The sequence below is a fragment of the Lipotes vexillifer genome, unplaced genomic scaffold (assembly GCF_000442215.2).
Source record: "Lipotes vexillifer unplaced genomic scaffold, Lipotes_vexillifer_v1.1 scaffold1345, whole genome shotgun sequence".
Lineage (NCBI taxonomy): Eukaryota > Metazoa > Chordata > Mammalia > Artiodactyla > Lipotidae > Lipotes > Lipotes vexillifer.
Window position 1 is genome coordinate 169,118 of NW_006799741.1, and position 20,966 is coordinate 190,083.

The 20,966-nt window shown below is 41.4% G+C and overlaps 1 protein-coding gene and 1 pseudogene across 3 annotated transcripts in view; one reads left to right on the plus strand and one right to left on the minus strand.

The window, feature by feature from the left end:
- LOC103074585 (multidrug resistance-associated protein 4) overlaps window positions 1-20,966 on the plus strand; it is a 216,787-nt gene that overhangs the window by 55,494 nt on the left and 140,327 nt on the right. For both annotated transcript variants that reach the window (XM_007471944.1, XM_007471945.1), the window contains exons 4-6: window positions 507-731; window positions 19,490-19,579; window positions 20,156-20,319. In XM_007471944.1, coding sequence (XP_007472006.1) covers window positions 507-731; window positions 19,490-19,579; window positions 20,156-20,319 — 479 coding nt within the window. The remainder of the gene's footprint in view (window positions 1-506; window positions 732-19,489; window positions 19,580-20,155; window positions 20,320-20,966) is intronic.
- LOC103074313 (39S ribosomal protein L30, mitochondrial pseudogene) lies at window positions 17,088-17,662 on the minus strand (annotated as a pseudogene). Its single transcript, XR_014368720.1, has one exon. The product of XR_014368720.1 is annotated as a 39S ribosomal protein L30, mitochondrial pseudogene (transcript).

The following is a 20,966-nucleotide window of genomic DNA, read 5'->3' on the forward strand; positions in this document are numbered from 1 at the left end:
ATGTGTTTATCCAGTGTCTCATTTCATAAAGGCTCTTAAAACAGAAGGTGATGGCAAGAGCATGTCTCCTGTACATGAAGCATCTTGACTTTCTGTTGGGCTGGGACGTTGAGAGTACAGAGGGCAGGGGCAGGCTGCCAGCAGGGCTTGTTCATATGGAAGCAGATTTCTTACCTTCTTCAGCTTATCTTCGGCTAAGACTTACTTGGTATTTTGCCAAATGTTTTCTAAAGCACCGGTTGTAATATTTACTGAGCATCCACAGTGTACGAAGCACAATGTAGTAAGGCTTTATTGTCTTTGTAAAATTTTTGCTTAAGGTTAAAACTGCTGTCTGCTTGTATTATAGAAGATAGTGGATATGCGGATTTTTCTTTAAGATTAACCATGAATGTTGCATTTTGTCAAAATGCCTTTTTAACAAGTAATAATAAAAGTAAAGCTTGTGTTAAGAAAAACTGGTTTGGCTTATATTTCTAATTAAGCCTTTTTTTCTTTACTTTTAGGAAAGCACCAGAGTAGTTCAGCCCATAATTTTGGGGAAAATTATTGGTTATTTTGAAAACTACAATCCCACTGATTCTGCTGCTTTGTACGAAGCCTACGGCTATGCCGGAGTGCTGAGTGCCTGCACGCTCGTTTTGGCCATTCTGCACCACTTATACTTCTATCATGTTCAGTGTGCGGGGATGAGGTTAAGAGTAGCCATGTGCCATATGATTTACCGCAAGGTAAGTGTCATTCGGAGCCAAAGTATGTACCTTTCCTGAAGTATCAGAAGCCTTTTGGGAAAGTTCTCTGTAAAGTAAAAATTTTATAACTAGTAAAAATTGTGAATCACTACATTGTACACGTGTAACTTATATAATATTGCACATCAAGTATACTTCAGTAAAAAAGTAAGAAAAACACATTGTACCCGGGAAAAAAAATTTTGTTCTTAATGACTGTACTCATTTACACCATATTACAGAGGCTTGCTATTTGCATCAAGCCAATTTTGGTGTTTAAGCAAACCTTACAAAAATATAATGAAAAGATTTCTATCAGGTCAGGGCTGCTTTTGATAACTTTCATTCACAGTCCACTGCATAATATGCAGTAAATCTGTAATGAAGTCTATAAGCATCCGTGTTATCCAGTTGATTTTTACTGTTTTCATGCCTAAATCTCATAGTGGTATTTATGGAGACTCTGCTGTTGTTTATGAAAACCTTTATTTACACAAAGTTGTATTTAATAGTAAGCTTCAGTGATTGGATCTATAAAATTAAATCTAGGAGAAAAGAATGTATTTGAGAAAGGGCATGTTTATATTTTTAAGTGACCCATCTAATCATATTCATTATAATTATGTTAATTAAGGAATAATGTAAATGGAGTCCATGCTACATATAGACTCCCTCATTGTGTTGTAGAGTTGTGATTGTTCATAACAGCATTAAAGAAAAGAGGTGTTTGGGATAAAACTTGAAATTTTTCATTGTTTTTAGTAATTTGGGGGAGAATTTGTTACCGTTCATTCAAAGTCTTTTCCTTAATAAATTTCCCTTTTTTCTTTAGTATGTATTGTAGCACTTTTAATAAGACGTGGTTTGATGTTTTCAGTGCTTTTGTATTGAGAAATGCCCATAGAATTATTCCACAGATTACCCTGGTCTTAACTAGTATAAAAGGAGTAAGGATTTCAGGTGTCTTTACAAAGGAATTGCCACAGATACACCAGTGTCAAGAGTTGAAGGGCTCTCTATGAACTTGATCCTGGATATCTCTTTTACCTGTTTACTTTTTAAAGAATTTTCATTTGACTGTATTGTATACTTGAAGTTTACTGAGATAGCAGATACACTCACAAAGGACAACTACATAATGGACATGTTAAGTGGTTTTACTACAGTAATTATTTCCCACTGTATATTTATATCAAAGCAACATGTTATACACCTTAAATGTATACACTTTTTATTAAAAACCAATTAAAATCGTCCTTGAAAGCCAAAACCAAACAATTTAAATTGAAATTTTTCATTTCTTTTACCTAGTTGCTACTTATTTAGACCTTCTGTTTCTTGGGAGTAGTTTTCTTGGCAGAATGGAAGATGTGTCATCATCTTTTTTTTTTTTTTTTTTTTTTTTTTTTTTTTTTGGCTCCGGACGTGGAGGCTCAGCGGCCGTGGCTCACGGGCCCAGCCGCTCCGCGGCATGTGGGATCCTCCCGGACCGGGGCACGACCCCGCTTCCCCTGCATCGGCAGGCGGGCTCTCAACCACTGCGCCACCAGGGAAGCCCTCATCATCTTTTCTTGAGCAGAGTCTTGTGAATCTCGGGAGTCTGTGAACCCAGGGACCTGGCATCTCACTGTCTGTGTTTGGCTACAGCATCTGAGCCGGTTTCCTCCTGGGTGACGTAGAAATGGCAGTGGTGCCCGTACACTCTAGTCAGGGGTCTGCCTTGTCGTTCATCATCATCTGTTATTCTGTTGCATCTTCTTCTGTTTAGGATATGGATACTCAGATACCCACAGATCAGCTAGATGCTTGTCCTTCCAGATCATGCTTAGCTCCCATAAATAAATAGGAAATTTCACCAGAAGTGCACGGTGAAAACCTTTCATTAGGTCTGATGATTCAAACAGATCACTGTTTGCTGCTGCACAGGTGAGCCATTGTCTACCAGTTTTTCTTCCTCTTCCCACTAACACTTGGAAAACGTTGCCGTTGGGAAATCTGATATAATCTGGCACATTTGCTTAGGTGAATGTAAACATGTCTCAAAGCCATTAATTTGCTGGCTTGATTAGGGTAAGAGAATTGTTCTTTAGGAAGTCAGCTATTGTTGGGATTATACCATAGACGTGACCTGAAATTCCAGAAACGTGGGAAAGACCAGTTTCCTCAGGCACAGCCTTACATCTAGGATCCTTTTTAGGAGTAGAAATATGACACTTCTTAGCAGGTTACAGGTGGGCTAGTTCCTTAGGGGAAAAGCTGGTGCTGCAGAGCAGCTCTGAAAAGCCCCTCTGATCTTTGGGGTTTATGCTTACGGGCCCCCCCCACCCCCCCACCCCGCTAATCCCTGGTCCTGGGGAGAAATCAGGTTGGGTGTTCGAAATGGAATGGCTGCTAAGTCACAATTGTAACTTTGAATGATCTTGTGGGATGTATCATATGTAAGAATGACTTGTCGTTTATCTACCTTTCAACTGCTTTGGTAAAATTACTTTTGATCACTGCTTTTTAAAAAAAATGTAGTAAAATGTACACAACATCAAATTGTCCATTTTAGCTCTTTTTAAGTGCACTGTTTAGTGACATTAGGCACATTCACATTGTTGTGCAGCCATCATCGCTATTTGTCTCCAGAACTTTTTCATCTGCCCAAACTGAACCTGTGCCCCCTTTAAACACTAACTGCCCACCCCCTCTCCCCTCAGCCGTCACCATTCTACTTCTCTCTATGAATTTGACTGCTCTAGGTGCCTCACAGAAGTGGAATCATACAATGTATGTCATTTTGTGTGTGGCTTATGTCATGTAGCACAGTGTCTTCAAGGTTCGTCCATGTTGTAGCAGGTGCCAGCACTTAATTCCTTTTTAAGGCTGAATAATACTCCATTATAGGTTTTGTATATCCATTCATCTGTCAATGGACATTTGGGTTGTTTCTATGTTTTGGCTATTGTGAATAATGCTGCTGTGAGCATGGGTGTTCAAATATTTGTTCAAGTCTGTGCTTTCAGTTCTTTTGAGTACATCCCCAGGAAGTTGAATTGCTGTATTATATGCTAATTTTATGTTTAGTATTATGAGGAACTTCCATACTCTGTTCCACTGTGGCTACATCATTTTACATTCACACTTGATCATTGATTTTTCTTTTTAACTTGAGGACTAAATGAAGTTTTTATGAACTGTGACATTTTGTTTGGATCAGTGACTCCAGTTGTTGGTTTTTTGAAACAGCTCATGATGGTCTCTTCAGGTTCCTGAAATGTCTAGGGCATTTTTTTTGAACTTCTTACCAAATAAAGGGATTGTGGAACACGGGCTCTGTTTGTGTAAAGTCAGCAGACTGGCATTACAAACACAGGTTCCTCAAAGGAATAGTGTTTGAAACATTATATTCACTCATTTTAGAAAATCGCCCCCAGTCCCTGGTGATATGCCCAGCGTGAGTTGCTATAACCTTTACAGTGAGACCAGTATCTTAATTCCTGTCTTTCTTTGTTCTTGGTTGGGACAGAGAAGGAGAACTCATCCGGCTTCAAATCACAAAGGGTAACTTCCCCAGCTCAGAGCATGGGAGGTGGGCACGGGCTGGGGGAAGATGGTAACTTCAAGCAAGCTGAGCCTGGATTGAAGACGGCTGTTGATCTCCAGCCCCAGTCAGTAGTGAGAATGTATCTCCCAGTTTCCAATCCTGACCTTGTCTTCGTGCCTGAATGTTACAGGTGTTCTGACCTGGGGCAGACAGCGTGATAATCTCTCTAAGCAGGTTGATCTTGTCATATGGCACAGAGATTTTATGTATTATAAAATGCATAGGGCACAGATATTTTTCCTTAAGAGGCTCCTTAATAGCCTAGTGGACTGTAGGTTTCCTGACTTTGTGTGCAGTTTGTAGAGCTGTGGCCATTCCCTGTGGTGGGTCCTGATGATGGGTTGGTTTGCTCTGAACGTCAGGTAAAGCCAGAGCAGATAGTCATTGAGATCACTGAGTGTTCTCTGCTGCTTGTTTACCCAGTGCAGACTTACTTGCAGAATCTAATTAGTTTGAGCAGATTTCTTACTGTGGCTGAAATCATCACTCTCTTTAGTGTTACGCAAAGGATAGTTTGCAGGAGAGATTTGTCATTCTTTGTTTCAGCTTCTAAGATGAGTTGACTCCCTGCAAACACCCTAATTTCCCTTTATCCTTTATTGTAGATCTGTCTTACAAGAATTTATGTACAGTTAATCCTGGATATTTGTATTTTGTGTTTGCGAATTCACCTACTTGCTAAAATTTATTTGTAATTCTAAAAATCAATACTTGGGGCTCTATCATGGTCTTCTGCGGGTGTGCACATAGTCTCTTAAAGTTTTTTGTCGTGTGACATGCATATTACCAGCTGGGTTGAAAACAATATGTGCCTGTTCTCATACTATGGAACAGATGCTCTCTTTGTGGTCTTCTTAGTGCCTTGCTTTCCACATTTTTGTATTTTTTGGGGGGTGATTTTGCAGTTTAAAATGGCCGCTAAAGTGGGCTGAACTACTGTCTGGTGTTCCTAAGCTGAGGAAGACTGTCATGTGTCCTATGGAGAAAATATGTGTGTAGGTGAGTAAGCTTGGTTCAGGTATGTGTTATAGTGCTGCTGGCTGTGAGGCCAATGTTAATGAATTTACAACAGCGATTAAAATATTTTAAACACACTTGTTTCCTTATTTCTCATTTATTTCTGATATAAACTTGAATTGGATATGTGCATTTCGTGAAGAGTTAATCTCATCAGGGGGCAATTGGCAGTTGTTCTAATTTGCTAGGGGAGAGGTAAGAGGAGCCACTGGGTGAAGGTTTCATTTTCTGTGGGTGCTCCCAACAAAGCAGGTTAAGGAAGGAGAGGAGAGGCTGTTTGGTTTAGCTACGTTCAAAGGGGATGTTTCTGCTGCTGGAGAGTAACGGGTGTCAACTGTATTCTACCACCTGATAACTGTCTGCTGTGTGGGTTGCAGTGCAAGCTGGAAGGGAATGTTTAGCTCAGTGATTCCCAAACTGCTGCACGATGGATTCATGAAAATTTAAAAACAACACTGATACCCAGGCCCTCTCCACAGGCATTCCATTTTAATTGGTATGGGGGGGGGATTTTATTTTTTTTTATTTTTCGCATGCAGCATGTTGGATCTTAGTTCCCTGACCAGGGATCGAACCCGTGCCCCCTCAGTGGAAGCGCCGAGTATTAACCACTGGACCGCCAGGGAAGTCCTTTTTTTTTTTTCTCTCTCTTTTTGTTTTGTATGGGGGGAATTTAAAAAGATGCCAGGTAATAGCCATAGGCCTCAAATGCATGTTCAGCTTAACTTCTTTTCTTATGTCTTATAACCAAGATCTTCCAGTACATAGGGTTATCATGTGGGCTGCAAGTTTAACCTTTCTCAGTGGAGATACCCTTTCGAAATTGCAGCTGTAGACCTGAAGGGTGGTGGCTGTTCTATAGGCCTCCTGTGTCTCAGATTCCGCGCTGGGAATCTCGTGTGCACCGAGCGATCAGCTGTTGAGCCAGGTGCACAGGTACTTTGTAGAAGCCATTGTGGCAGGTCGGATAGGGTAGAAGTCTGTGAGTGTGGACTCTAAGAACAGCCAGACCTGAGATCCAGTCCTGACTTTGCTGTTTGCTAAACTGTGAGTGAACTCACTTCTCAGTTTCCTGAGTTGAAACATTGGAGTAGAGAATATCTGCTTCATGGGGTTTTTTGAGCATTGGCTAAAATAACTTCTGCAAAGCACTTTTTACAGAAGTCATTTATTAAATTTAGGAGGGTGGGCGTCGTAAGCATAACAAGACTCTGTAGCTTGACTGCTTTTGTATGAAGCCCAGCTTTCCTCTTTGTAGATGTTTGCCTTAGGCAAACTGCTCTAAACCTTAATTTCCTCATTTGTAACAGTACCCAAGGTTGTAGAGAGGATTAAATGAGTCAATCTGTGTAAAGCATTTAACATAGTGCCTGGCATCTAGCTAATGTTCAGACATTCCTATCATCTTTATTATTGGCACTCAGTCACAGAAGGGTCAAATACATAATATAATCAGATGAAATAGCAGTACAGGTGCTAAGTGGTACACAAGTGTACAGACTTAATGGTTTAGGAAAGGATCCCTCCAATTGGTGGAGCAGATGTCTGTGTGTTTGTGTATGTGTATGTGTGTCTATGTGTATGCACGTGGGGGGTGTGTTCCATGCATTGAGCAGTGTTGAGATAGAAGGTTGAAACAGTTTATTCAGGGAATTGTGGGAGCACAGTTGGCATAAAAATTTAGGAGAGCACTAGGCTCCAAGGTACACTTAGAAAGGAATATTGGGACCAGGTGATGGAGGGCCTTGATCATGAGTTTAAGGACCTTGGATTTATTTAGTTGGCAGAGGGGAACCCCTGGATATTTTTAGTAAGGTAGTAAATGATCAGAGCAGTGATTTAGGAAAATGCACCTGAAGCCTATTGTACATGGCCATGCATGAAGTTGCAAGGGACCCTCATGGAGATAATGGTTGGAGAGGAAGTCAGGTCTGGGAGGTGCAGTCTGAGTATCTTACAAGCCATTCATTCACTCATTCTTTCATTCATTCATCAACTCTTACCATTTTGGCTATTTGGTGAAGCATTTAGTTCTCAATAACTGCTCCTAATATCCCACAGATGAGACTAGTAGGTCATTGTAAGAATATGATAATGTCTTATTTCATCTGATGTATATGTGAACTGATCTAGTACAATAGTGGGCAGAAATACATGTTAGACAAAGTAGCAAAGTGAGTTAGTATGTAGACCTTTTAATTCATTGAAATATTCATGAGAGATGGAGAAAAGAAGAATAGAAAGGAGCCAGATCTGAGCGGTTAACTATAGAAGGGGAGAAAAGTGTCGGTTAGGAAATCATAGTTCTAATAGGAATCTGCAAAGCTCTCAGTCTCTTAAGTATTTGCTGTTTTTGCTTACCATTATTCCAAAAATTTGGGAGGAAATATCCCAAATGCCATCATCCTATAATGGCAGGTATCATTTTGCAGATTTTTTTTTTTTTGCCGTACACGGGCCTCTCACTGTTGTGGCCTCTCCTGTTGCGGAGCACAGGCTCCGGACGCGCAGGCTCAGCGGCCATGGCTCATGGGCCCAGCCGCTCCGCGGCATGTGGGATCTTCCCGGACCGGGGCACGAGCCCGTGTCCCCTGCATCGGCAGGCGGACTCTCAACCACTGCGCCACCAGGGAAGCCCTTGAAGATTCTTTTCCAATCTTTATCTAGCCACACGTATCCATACACTTACAGTCTTATTATGTATACAGCTTGTGTCCAGTTTTGTCACTGTATTGACTGCACTGTTACCTCCTCACTGGCTGCATTGATAGTCCATCTAACAGACTCCCTGTGTTTGCTAGTCTCAGGGTAATAAAAGATGTCTATATTCATGGCCTTACATGGAGTGTCTCTTTGGTCCATGTTTTGGGATATGCCAAAGTTACCTTCAGATGGGATTTTTTGTTGTAATCGTTTATGGGTAAGACTGAGTATGGCGGCTCACTGTTCCACTTGAGCTGTGCCGTTCTCATAGTGACAATGTTAAGTCCCCCCTGGAGGTGGGCTGTGTGTGACCCAGGGTAATAGGTTTTTACTAGCTAGCCAGTCTGAAAGCAAATTGGCAATACTTGCTTCCTTTCAAAAATTTCCCAACCACAACAACAATAAAATTCCTACACCCTTCCATCAAAAGTTAATGTAACTAAATTCCTAAGTTTGGGGGATACGATACGCTTTCATACTGAGTCTTCTGTTTTCATGTAACTTAAGTTCTGTTTCTCTTCACTATTTTTTAATCAACTCGAGTATTTTACATAAATGCACACATTTGTGCATTTGATTTTTGACAAATGTATACACTCGGAATGTATGTATAGCAGTTTCTTTAAATCTTTCAAAATTGAATGTCTGGGTCAACTTTGTTTTTACTATGGAGAGTGCCTTCTTTTTTGCATGTGTTACATTTTAAAATTTCTTTGCATATCTAGGACTTTTACATTGTTTATTGGACGTTATGAAAGCTCCCTTGTAGGTTTGCATTCTGATGTTTTTCTGAAGAGTGTTGAATTTTGCCCAGATCTGTCTTTGAACTTGTGTAGGCTTGGTTTGATGCTTTGCTAGGTTAGATCTTTGGAAGTCCTAAGGTGTTCTTCCCAAGCTTTTCTAACATGTGGGACTCCACCTTCACGCCCCATGTTTCTTGTGGGTCTTCTTAGGCCTTGGTGTTAGTCTTTTCTAGGACAAGTCTAGAGTAGAGTAAGTCTGTTTTAGAGGAGGGTTTCTAAACCTCAGCAGTACTCACTGCCATTTAGGGCTGGATATTTCTTTTTATGTGTGTGTGTTAGGGGGACGGGGTGAAGAGTAGGGGGCTACCTTGTGCCCCGAGGCTCCCAAGATCCCTTTTTTTGGTAAACGTCTTTATTGGCTGGCGTCTCGCCCTGGAGGAGCCTGCCAGCTGCTCCAGCTGACTCAGTCTCTGGCCTCTGCCTCGGCTCCATGGGACTCCTGTGCTGTTTGGACCTCAGTTCGCTGCCACAGTTGTGAAGTGGCTGAGAGCCAGGGCAGTGACCGTCTTCACCTCGTGGGTGTCCCTTTTCTCAAAGATCAGTCTTTTACTGCCAGTTATCCAGTGCCTACCAATGTGGTTGCAGTGGAAGTGGGGCCATTCCACTATCAGCTACTCAGCCATTCATCAGAGCAGCAGTCTCTCCACTGCTTTTTTGTGTGTGTGTGTGTGTGTGTGTGTGGTTCACGGGCCTCTCACTGTTGTGGCCTCTCCCGTTGTGGAGCACAGGCTCCGGACGCGCAGGCTCAGCGGCCATGGCTCCCGGGCCCAGCCGCTCCGCGGCATGTGGGATCTTCCCGGACCGGGGCACGAACCCGCGTCTCCTGCATTGGCAGGCGGACTCTCAACCACTGCGCCACCAGGGAAGCCCTGAGCATGCCATTTTTGAGAAGATGGATTATAAATACTTTTTCTTTATTTTTTTTTTGTTTTTTTTTTAGAAGTACGGAAACAAGATACATTTTTTAAAAATGTTGATAGAAGTCTTTTTTCCTCCACCCTTTTGGGGCGCCAGTTGATTTGTATTCTCATTAAGATTATCTTCTCTTGCCGAACCCTGAAATGTATATCCATGCATGTTCTTGGATCTCCTTTCTCTCCCTGTCATGGGGTTTTCAGCACTCTCCATGCTTTTCCTTATTCCTGTTGCCCTAACTAGCTCACCTTTGCCACAGCTGTTTCTGTGTGGTTCATCTTTCTGTTCACTTCTCTTGCTTGGTAAACCAGTCATCGGGGCTTCTCTTTCAAACGGAGCAGTTGGTGGTGGAAGGGTCTAAGGGTAAAGGTCTTTCAGCCAGTATCTTGGAATGTGACCTCACTCTGAACATACGTTTATGAATTTGCCTTATCTATTCCTTGCATTGATATCATAGACTTTATTAATTAAACTGTAGTCATTTTCCTAAAACAGTATATATTGACCACCATCTCACTCATGTAAACACCTATTTTTAGTTCATTGTTTCAGATTTTCTGGGACATTGTCAAGGACCTCTGGCACTTCCGGCCCCCCCACAATGGGGAGTAGTATTTAGCATGCTGTGTGGTCACCAGCAAAGGGTTTGGCAGGCTTGGTGGCAAGACTTGTCATGATGGGGGCCTGGCCATATTCTGCTTGTCTTCACCGTGCAGGAGCTCTAGGGCTTGGGGGGATTCCCAGGGTACTGCCTCAGGGACTCATCCCCCAGAGGGGATGAGGTCAGAGAATGTGAAGAAACTTCTCCTGAGGAGTTCACGTCCTTAGCCTGACCTTGGGGTAGATATCACAGGCTCCCATCCCCCAGTGGTTCTCGCGGTCCGCATTATGACTCTGTCGTTCAGAGGCTCACTTGTCAGCTCTGTATCCATGGCGTTCTGGCGAATCCAGTAGGTTTTGTGGTATAATGGTAAAAGGTGGCCAGCAGAATTTAAATGAAAGCTAACAGTTCTTCCAGGACAGGAGGTAAATGCCACATCCTTCAAAGCTTGCAGAGAGCTTCTGAGTAATTGTGTTGGCTTGCATGCCAGCCATGGAACATCAGGCCAACAACAAAAAAAGGCAATGGAGTTGTCAGATGAGAGAGCAGCATGTGGTTGATCTCTCATTGACTTTGTTTTTCATTTCCTTCAATAGGTTTTTTTCCTACAGAACCATAGAGGGAATCTGTTTAGTTTTATAGAGGTCAGTCGTGTTCATGGGGGTAGAAGATATTAGGCAGATTTTGGCTTCTCCCCTCAAAGCGGAGATTAATGGCTTTAGATTATGCAATCATGAAAGTAGGTGTGACAGCATTACTAAGCACCTCTGGGCAGCAATATGGGAAAAATACCGCAATGTTCTGCTTTAGGTGAGCTAAACATATTCTCACCCTAGTTGCCTGTTGGAGTAATACCCCGTGTACCGAGAAACTGCATTATCTGACAAGCTCCACTCTGGGGGTAGGGCCGTGAACCGGGAAGTAAGCCAAAAGCGCAGAATAAGTGACACAGTGCCTGTTTTCTGTTCTGAAAGTCCTTTAGGTTCTTACTCGGAGCCTGTTTACTCTGACTCACAGCATTACGAAGCCATATCCTAGTTGAGAAGCAGCAGTAGTTAATGGTGAGATAGTCTCTTGAAGGGATAGCCTGATGGCAAGGGCCAAGATAGAATGACAATGTATGAAAACCCCAAAAAGCATGGCCACTTTGGGCACTTCGTAGGAGGGAGGAGCGTCTACACACTGAGGATCATCGGCCTCGGAAAAGAGTCATGTTAGTGATGTGGAATCTTCATCATGAGGATGATGGAATACAGCTCCCATCTTCTGTTTTAAAGGGCTGTTGGAGAACGGTTTGGGGAGCGTTTCTATTAAAATGAAGATTGGATTCTTAAAGGGATAATACTTTTCACCAGTGTGGAAAACTCAATTCTGTGCAAAGAACATTCTTTTCTCCTCTGCTCCTTTGATGGTTATATTTATCTGCCCACACTTGGGTTTTGTGTTTCACGAAGTCTGCTGATTTAAAATAATTGAGGAAAGACACACTGTTTAGTTTTCAAACAAATGACTAATATTTCTTGCATTTCTTTTTTAAAAAGTTGAACAAAATCGATGTTTTGGCCTAGATTATAGAGTTCTCTTATGACCCCATATGTAATTTACCACCCCCCACCTCCCATGCTGTAGGAACCCACCATAAATGGATCCTTGCTTGGGTGGAATTCACACTTCGCAATTCATAATATTGTTCTTAAAGGCCATGCGGATTCTAGTATAATCAGTAATTAGATGTTCAGATTGTTTTCTAGTTTTTATGTATTAACAAACAGCAGTGCAATGAACCTGATTACAGCTAAGCCTTTGGAGACATCCTTAATTTCTCAGGGTGTATACATTTTAAGCCTTTTGATATACCAGATTTCCTTCTAGAGTTAACTGTACGTTCTCTTTAGTGAAATGAGATGGCCGTACACCCTTGCCAAACGTGGATGTCACATTTTGAGTTTCTTTGAATTTGAGTATTTGCGAATTTTCATTAGCCTTTTGTGTGCTTTGTAGTGAATTTCCTGTACATGTTCTTTGCCCTTTAAAAAAACTGGTAGGCTTTTATAATATAATTCTTATCTATATTTAGGTGTTCTTGATTTATTAAACATTAATAGCTTACTAACTAATTTAGCGTCTGACATACATGGTACAAATTTGATTCCAGTTTGTTTGCCTTTTATTGTTCTCATGGTGGAACTATTTTGCTTTCACAAGGAAAACAGATTTAACCAAATAGTATCGCCTTGTAAAATGTCAACTTAGAGGAAAATAGAACCAAAACATTAGCATTTATTTGTATGTTTTTCTCTACACTGGATGTGACGTGTTTTTAACTATTACATATACATTTTATTAGAACTGAACTTTAATTTTATACATTAATGAGGAGCAGTGTGTGGACTGAAAAAAAAAAAAAAGCACAACCTAAAAGTTGAGAGTTATATTTTATTTAGCGGACTCTGTCAGGACCTCAAGCCCTGGAGACAGGACGCTCGGATCACTCTGAGGGACTACTCTGAAGAGCAAGGGGGTGCAGGGGGCGAGGCAGGATACAAAGGGGTTTTTGCAACAAGGACTGGGTAGTCAGAACATCAAAAGATTACTGTTCATTAAAGAAAACCAGACATCTCAAGGTAATGACATTAGCTTTTTTCTGTGTATAGCAAGATGCAAGTCTGGGCTCATTGAAATCGTTCCTTTGATCTGCACCCCAGCTATCTGGGGCCAATATCCTGTGCTTTCTCATCCTTAGTCTCCTCAGGGTGCAGGACAGGGCTGGCTGCAGCAGTTGACTGCTTCATGACCAACCGGCCATCTGTTTCCATCCCGAGTTCCCTCAGGGGACCGGCAGTAATGTGGCAGCTTGGTGGCTGCAACATCCTTTGTTTAATGACTTGGCAGGTAACATTTCCTTCACAAGTTGTAACTTTGCTTCATTCAAAACAAAAACAAAAACCAAGTAACTGAGTGCCCATTCTTTGTCAGGTATGAATACTTTCATTTTCTTATGTGCAAAATAGGAAAAAATTCTTACAAATAAGGTTGTTTTCTATTCAGTGTCTGGCTTGTAGTATGTGCTGAATAAATGGTAGCTGTTTTTATGATCATGATGACATAAATGACTATGATGTCTGTGCACTCAACTAGCTGATAGCTCTTGAGAGCAATAGACATGTAATTGATTACCCATATTATTTGCCTTGTGGTACTTTATTTGTTTCCAATATTAACATTGGAAATACGTTAATTTCCAAATAGTTGGGCTTTTTAGATAAGATATAAATTATTGATTTCTAATTTAATTCTTGTCATCAGAGAACATTCTGCGTACCATTTTTGTATTTAGAAATTTATTGAGCTTTATTTTATGGCCCCGGCATATGGTCTTGGTGAATTTACAATGTGTACTTGAAAAAAACCTGTCCTATAGTTGTTGGGTGTGGTGTTCCATAAATGTCAGTTAGATTAAGTTGGTTACTTGTTATTCAAATCTTCCCTATGGTTACTGATTTTTTGGGGGGTGGTGGTGTCTACTTGTTACATTTACTGAGAAGGATGTTAAAAACTCCTGCTGTGATTGTGGGGTTTTCTGATTTTTCTCCATAGTTCTCTTGTTGTCTCATATACGTTGCAGCTCGGTAATTAGATCCATACACATTTAGGAGTGGTGAATTGACTATCCTACCATTATGAAATGTCCTTCTTAATCTCTGGTAGTTTAATTCCTTGATTCAAAATCAACTTTGATAATAATATAGCCTCACATGATTTCTTGCGCCTACTGTTTGCATGCCACATCTTTTTCCATCCTTTTACTTTAAAGTGTATCTCACATACACAACAAGCTGGATCTTTCTTTTATTAATCCATTGCGAGTGTGGCAGTCTCTGGCTTTTAACTGGAGTGTTAGTATGTTTGCTTCTAGTGTAAATATTGATGTGATGGGGCTTAAGCCTTTTACTTACTGTTTATTTTCTTTTTGTTTCATCTTCCTTTTTTTTGGGTGGCAGGGCTCCATTCCTGACTTATTTCAGTCAATCAGATATTTTTTAGTATTCCATTTTGATTCCTTTGTTGGCTTTTTAGCAGTATTTTGTATTTTTAATCTTGCTTTAGTGATTAAAATAGGCATCTTATTACAGTCTTTTTTTGCATGTTAGTATTGGATTACTTTACATAAAATGTAAGAAACGTATAGGAGTAACGTCCTATCCCTTGTACTATTGTTATATGTTTTACATCTACATACACAATACGGTGTTACCATTATTTTGCTTTTAAGCAGCCATTTGTTTCGCAAAGAGATGGAAAGGAATAATACAATCTCTTACATTTACCCACATGTTTGTTTGTCATTTTGGTGTCTCTATTTTTCTACAACTGAGTTTCCGTCTGGTACCATTTCCCTTTAGCTTGAAGAATATCCGTTATAATTTCTTAAAGATCAGGTTGGGTGGTGAGAAAGTCTCTGAGACTTTATCTGAAAATGTCTTAATTTCACCCTCATCATTTGAAGGATATTTACTTTTGTTGGTTATAGAATTTGGGGTTGACAGTTATTCTTTTCTTTCAGCACTCTATACATTTTGTTCCACTATCTCCTCCTCCTTTTAAACTGAGGTATAATCAATATACAGCATATTAGTTTCAGATATTCAGCAAAATGCTTCAGTATTTGTGTGTGTGTGTGTGTGTATAGTATGTATGTGTATATGTGCATGTGTGTATGTAAATGATCACCACAGTAAGCCTAGTTAATATCCATCACCATACATAGTTACAGCTATTAGTTGTATTATTTTTCTTCTGTATGTAATGCGTTGTTTTTCGTGGGCTGCTTTCAAGACTGTTACTTTCTGGTTTTCAGCATTTTGACTGTGATGTGCCCAAGCATAGGTCTCTTTGTTTTGATCCTTTCTGGGGTTTGCTAAGATTCTTAGGTATCTAAATTAATATTTTCTACCAAACTTGGAAAAATTTCAGCCATTATTCCCTCAAATATTTTTTTCTTCCCTATTTTGTCATCTTCTCTGAGGACACCAATTACATGTGTGTTTCATTGCTTGTATGGTCCCATTGAACCCTTAGGCTTTCTTTTCTTCAATCAATCTTGCTCTCGTTCTCTGTTTCCTGTTTGTTTTTCAGGTTGTAAACTTAAAGAAAGGCTTAATGAATCTGGGCACAGAGCAATGGAAATTATCTGATATTAAAGTTATCTAGTGAGTTTTTCATATTGTACTTTTTAGTTCTAGAATTTCTGTTTGCTTCTTTTTGATAGTGTCCATCTCTCTTCTGAAATTACCTATCCAGAGAATTCCCTGGTGATCCAGTGGTTAAGACTCTGTGCTTCCACTGCCGGGGGCCTGGGTTTGATCCCTGGTTGGGGAACTAAGATCCCACATGGTGTGTGGCAAGGCCAAAAAACAAAAACAACAACAACAAAAAATTACCTATCCATTCACTTGTTATAACCATATTTTCCTTTAATTCCTTGAACATATTTATAATATTTGTTTAATAGTTCTTATCTACTAATTCCAAAATCTGGATCATCTCAGGGTCTATTTCTAATGCTTGTTTTTTTTTTTTTCCTCTTGATTATGGGTCAAATGTTCTTCCTTCTTTGCAGGTCTAATAATTGTCTTATTATGTTGGGTGTTATGAAGTATACATTATAGGAAGTCTGGATTAAAGGTTATTTGTTCTGATAGGGAATTCCTGGTAGATTGGTCTTGTTAGGATTGGCTTATTCATTCTTTCTATCTTTCTGTTTGTCTTGTCTGTCTATCTGGGGCAATTATTTCCATTTTGAACTTAGTCCAAGTGCATGGCTCTACTCTACAGCATAAGGCATGGCCTTCCTGGCAGCTAAGTGAATGCCTGAGGCGCTTAAGAAGAACTCTTTCTTCTAGGTAGGCAGAAACTCTAGTCTCCTGGCGTTGGCATGACCTCGCAGAGGCTTCATGGTGTCCGACCCTGCTCATGGACAGTGAAGTTCTGGCAAAGTTCCTTTGGTAAATCCCCACAAGATATTCTGGGTCTACCCTCTGCTATTCCTCCCAAATTCCAGCCGTTTCTGCAACTTAGAACAGTCATCTCTTCCTCTTCAGTGCAGTGAAACTTTAGTTTTGCTTGGGCAGAAGATACCCCCAGGCAGAAAGATAGGCCAGTCCCGGGCTCTCCTCTTCTCTAGGCTTACAGTTCAGCCCTGCTTGTCATTCAGTGCCTGAAAACAGCTGCTTCTTATATTTTGTCCGACTTTGCAGTTTTACAATGGCGGGCAAGTCCAGTACCAATTATTCTTTCATGGTTGGAAACAGAAATCTGGCGGTTTGCTTGTAAGCTGTGTCTTCTCATTAATAATATTACTGTCACTTCATGTTCTGTTTTTTATCCTGTGTGGAATATGACTGATTTTCTTTTGACAGATCCTTGATTTCTGTGTTGGCTGCAGTGTTTTGTGTTTTTGTTTTGTTTGTTTGTTTTTAGAATTTAAAACATATTTTAGGGCTTCCCTGGTGGTGCAGTGGTTGACAGTCCTCCTGCCGATGCAGGGCACACGGGTTCGTGCCCCGGTCCGGGAAGATCCCACGTGCCGCAGAGCGGCTGTGCCCGTGAGCCATGACCGCTGAGCCTGCACGTCCGGAGCCTGTGCTCCGCAATGGGAGAGGCCACAACAGTGAGAGGCCCGCGTACCGCAAAAAAAACAAAAAAACAAGAAAAAAACCCCCATATTTTAATGAGAACACTTTCTCACCATCTTTAAATAGAAATGACTTGCACTTTTTACTCTGAAGCTACGAGGCCATCAGGACTTATTCACTTCCTGGTCTGTGGGGTTCTGAAGCCACCCCACCACCAGCTCTGCAGTGCTCCTGAGGCACGTGCTGGACATGTTCTCCTCTGTTGGGAGACCCTGTGGCAGCTTCAGGGGCTTGATTCTTATCAAATGTTTAACCACTTTCAGTTTTGCATTCACCGAAGGGGTATTCTTGTGAACTTCAGGAGTATGTGCTTTTTGTAACCTAAGAATCTTTATTATATCTTTCTCCCAATATGGACGTCTTTTTGTAGTTTTTATTCTGGCAACAATATGTGGTTTATGAGGTTGCTCTGGATCCCCACCATATTTTTCATGATCTTCAGGTGAAGGCTGGAAAACTTTATCTGGAATTCTTGACTTCACAAATTTGTGATGAATCCAGTCTGTACAAACAAGGGGCTCCACACCTTTTGTCACCATTTGTAGTCTGCCTGGGGGCCTCTGAACTATTGAGCGCAAGATCCCTGCCATGAGTGTGGTGACTGTTCTCCTTAGGGACAACAATTCCTAAATGTCTTTCAGCCTGAAGCTGACCACTCAGGGGAACTGGAGCAGAGAAAAGACTTGTTTTTTTTTTCCAATTAATTGATTAATTAGTTAATTGATTAATTTATTTTTGGCTGTGTCGGGTCTTTGTTGCTGCACGCAGGCTTTCTGTAGTTGCGGCAAGCAGGGGCCACTCTTTGTTGCGGTTCGCGGGCTTCTCATTGTGGTGGCTTCTCTTACTGTGGAGCACAGGCTGTAGGTGCGCGGACTTCAGTAGTTGTGGTGCACGGGCTCAGTAGTTGTGGCTCGCGGGCTCTAGAGCATAGGCTCAGTAGTTGTGGTGCACGGGCTTAGTTGCTCTGCGGCCTGTGGGATCTTCCCGGGCCAGGGCTTGAACCCGCATCCCCTGCACTGGCAGGTGGATTCCTAACCGCAGCGCCATAAGGGAAGTCCCTGGCTGCAGTGTTATAGTTGATTCATGTTAACTTTTTTTGTTCCAGAACCAGCCTTTTGGTCCATCAATTCCAATTATGTGCAGTTGTCTTGATTTTTTTTGATGATCAGTTTAAACTCAGAGTTTGGTACACCATTCTGCCTTCTTTTAGTTGTTCAAATTAGGGATAAACTAGCTACTTCTTTAAAATAAGTATTTTCTTCGTGAGGGATTGACATGTATTTGTATGTAAACTAGGCTTTAAGACTATTTTCAAGAGAGCTTTCAGTAATTAAGGCACAATATGGTTTCTTTCTTTCCTGTAGTGGTATATCCCTCCCTCCCTCCCTCCCTCCTTCGCTCATATTTGCAAGGCATTTTTTACCTTTCAGAGTGTTTTCAGTGGCCCTTTGCTACCATTCACACATCTCTACTGCACAGTCTGGTTACTTCTTGACTGTTTCACTGACCCCTAATTCTCCTTTCTTCCAAAAATCTCCTGGCCAGTCACTTACTCAGTTTAGTTTTCCTAAAGTTGAGTTTCTCTAATGTGAAAAACATTGACGGTTCCGTGTTGCCTTCCAAACTCTTTAGCTATTTCCCAGACCACCTTTCTAGCCAGATTTTGCATTTTCCCTCCCTGGAGTCTCTGCATGGGTTTCTCTCACCCACAGTGCCCTTCCCTTCTCTCCATATACTTTATCCTTTTCGTCGTCCTAGCTCCTCCCTCACCATAGTGTCACTTGGTAGAAACCTTCCCCAGTTCCCTGTGCCACTGTATTTACTGTTCACTTCACACCTGAATGACAGGTGTTGGCATATATCTTGTCCCATCTCCAAAGACAAGAAGACATGACTATCAGTAAATATATCTCCAGGAGCACCTGGTTTCCTCCACATAGTAGATAAACAAATCTGCCATTCACCTCTCATACGTACCCTATGATCTTATGCACGGTGAAGAGTCATTTCCGTTCAAAGAATGAGGAAACTGAGAATACAGTGTTGAAATGATGTCACACACAAAATTAATGATTGATTTGCAGGCAACTTCCCTGCTTTCATCTAATATGGCCTAAAATTACTTTAGCTGCCTTCTAAGTATGAACCTACATCCCTTTATATTTTGGGCATGTCCAGATTCATCAAAAAAAAAAAAAAAAAAAGGTGGGAGATTTTGCGTCGGCCTCTGTTTGCTGTCCTTGTGGGCATGGCTGTCGCCACATTGAGGAGTCAAAGGGTGAACATGGGTTCCTAGAGCCCTGCTGTCGGGGGTCATGCTGCTTGTCCTGACACCACTCAAGACCCCATGAAAACGTGCTCTGTTTTGTTATGTTCTAAGAGTGACTTGGTATCACCGCAGGGATCCAATTCTCTGTTACCCTCTCTTGTTTCAGGCACTTTGCCTGAGTAACTTGGCCATGGGGAAGACCACCACAGGCCAGATAGTCAACCTGCTGTCCAACGATGTGAACAGGTTTGATCAGGTAAGCTGACCCTGGGGGATCCTTTTCCATTTCCTGTCCTTACGATGTTTAGCTTTTTTGGGATGCCAGGTGGCCAGGATTCTTTTGAAGACATAAGACAAAGAGTTCTCTTCATTCAACTCTCATTTCTTCTGTGTGCCCATTAGATGTAACAATGTGTATTGTCCTTTAGATGAGAATTTTATTTTTCTAATAATAAATAGGCAGCAGTGTTCTTGCCCAGCCTGGTTAGCGTCTCTAAGGGTGCTCCTGGAGTGGCCCTTCTTGACAGGGGCTGAATTCTGGGGCGGACTTTGAGGAAGCCCTGAGCTCGTTTGTGGGATGGACAAAACTGAAATCTTCCTGGCACTGCCGGTCCTCTTCTGCCTGGACGTCCCTGAGCCTGGCCCTATGCTGTCCCAGACAGCATCACCTGGGGTGGATACTTGATTTCTGCTTTAGCAGGTTTAAAACCCACTGTGATCATTTCTGTTTAGGTTCCTGTCTGTTCTTTGACCGAAGATTGTTTCTAAATTGTGTCCTCACTGGTCTGGTTTTTATACATTCCTAAGAAGGCTTTGTTTTTTTTCTTTTAAGGTAACGATATTCTTGCACTTTCTGTGGGCAGGGCCACTGCAGGCTATCATAGTGACCATCCTGCTCTGGATGGAAATAGGAATATCATGTCTTGCTGGGATGGCGGTTCTAATTATTCTTCTGCCTTTGCAAAGCTGCATTGGGAAGTTGTTTTCATCACTCCGGTAAGAGAAACACTGGTGTAAAAAAGTGTTAATATGCAACTGGTAACATCCACCATCTGCTTGATGCTTTTGTTCAAAAACAAAACAAAAATGCCTTCTCTGGTCTCTTTGCATGTGTTGCAGACCCTTTAGGCTTAGCCAGTAGATGCTCCAGCCTTAAGCTGAAGTTTGATCCTGAAGCGGGAAAGGTGACAGCATTCGCTGGCTCCTCCCCGCACCGTACCTGAACAGGTAGAGTGTCCTTAAGCGGACTGTACATTGAATAGTGTTATTTAAGCATTATTAAATAGTAATGATCTTACAGGCTCAATTGCATATGCATCTATTTTTGTTACGCTTGTGTTAGAGCCATTTTCAGGTGTGTATATGTTTGCATCTTGTTTTTAATTCAATGTTTCCATTAAGCCCAAGGGCAAGATCGATCTTATTATAAAGCCCCACATTCCTAGCAGCCTATGTGATAGAAAAGTGGCTGGTGATGAAGAGCCTAATGCTGATTAGTTAGACTTGAAGCAGGTCCCAGAGGGTTGGAGGTGGGTCATTGTGTAGGTTGTCAGGTGATGGAGATGTTGTGCTGTTTGAAGCTCATTGAGTTCTTGTGTGTGTGTGTGTGTGTGTGTGTGTGTGTGTGTGTGTGTACCTTTCGT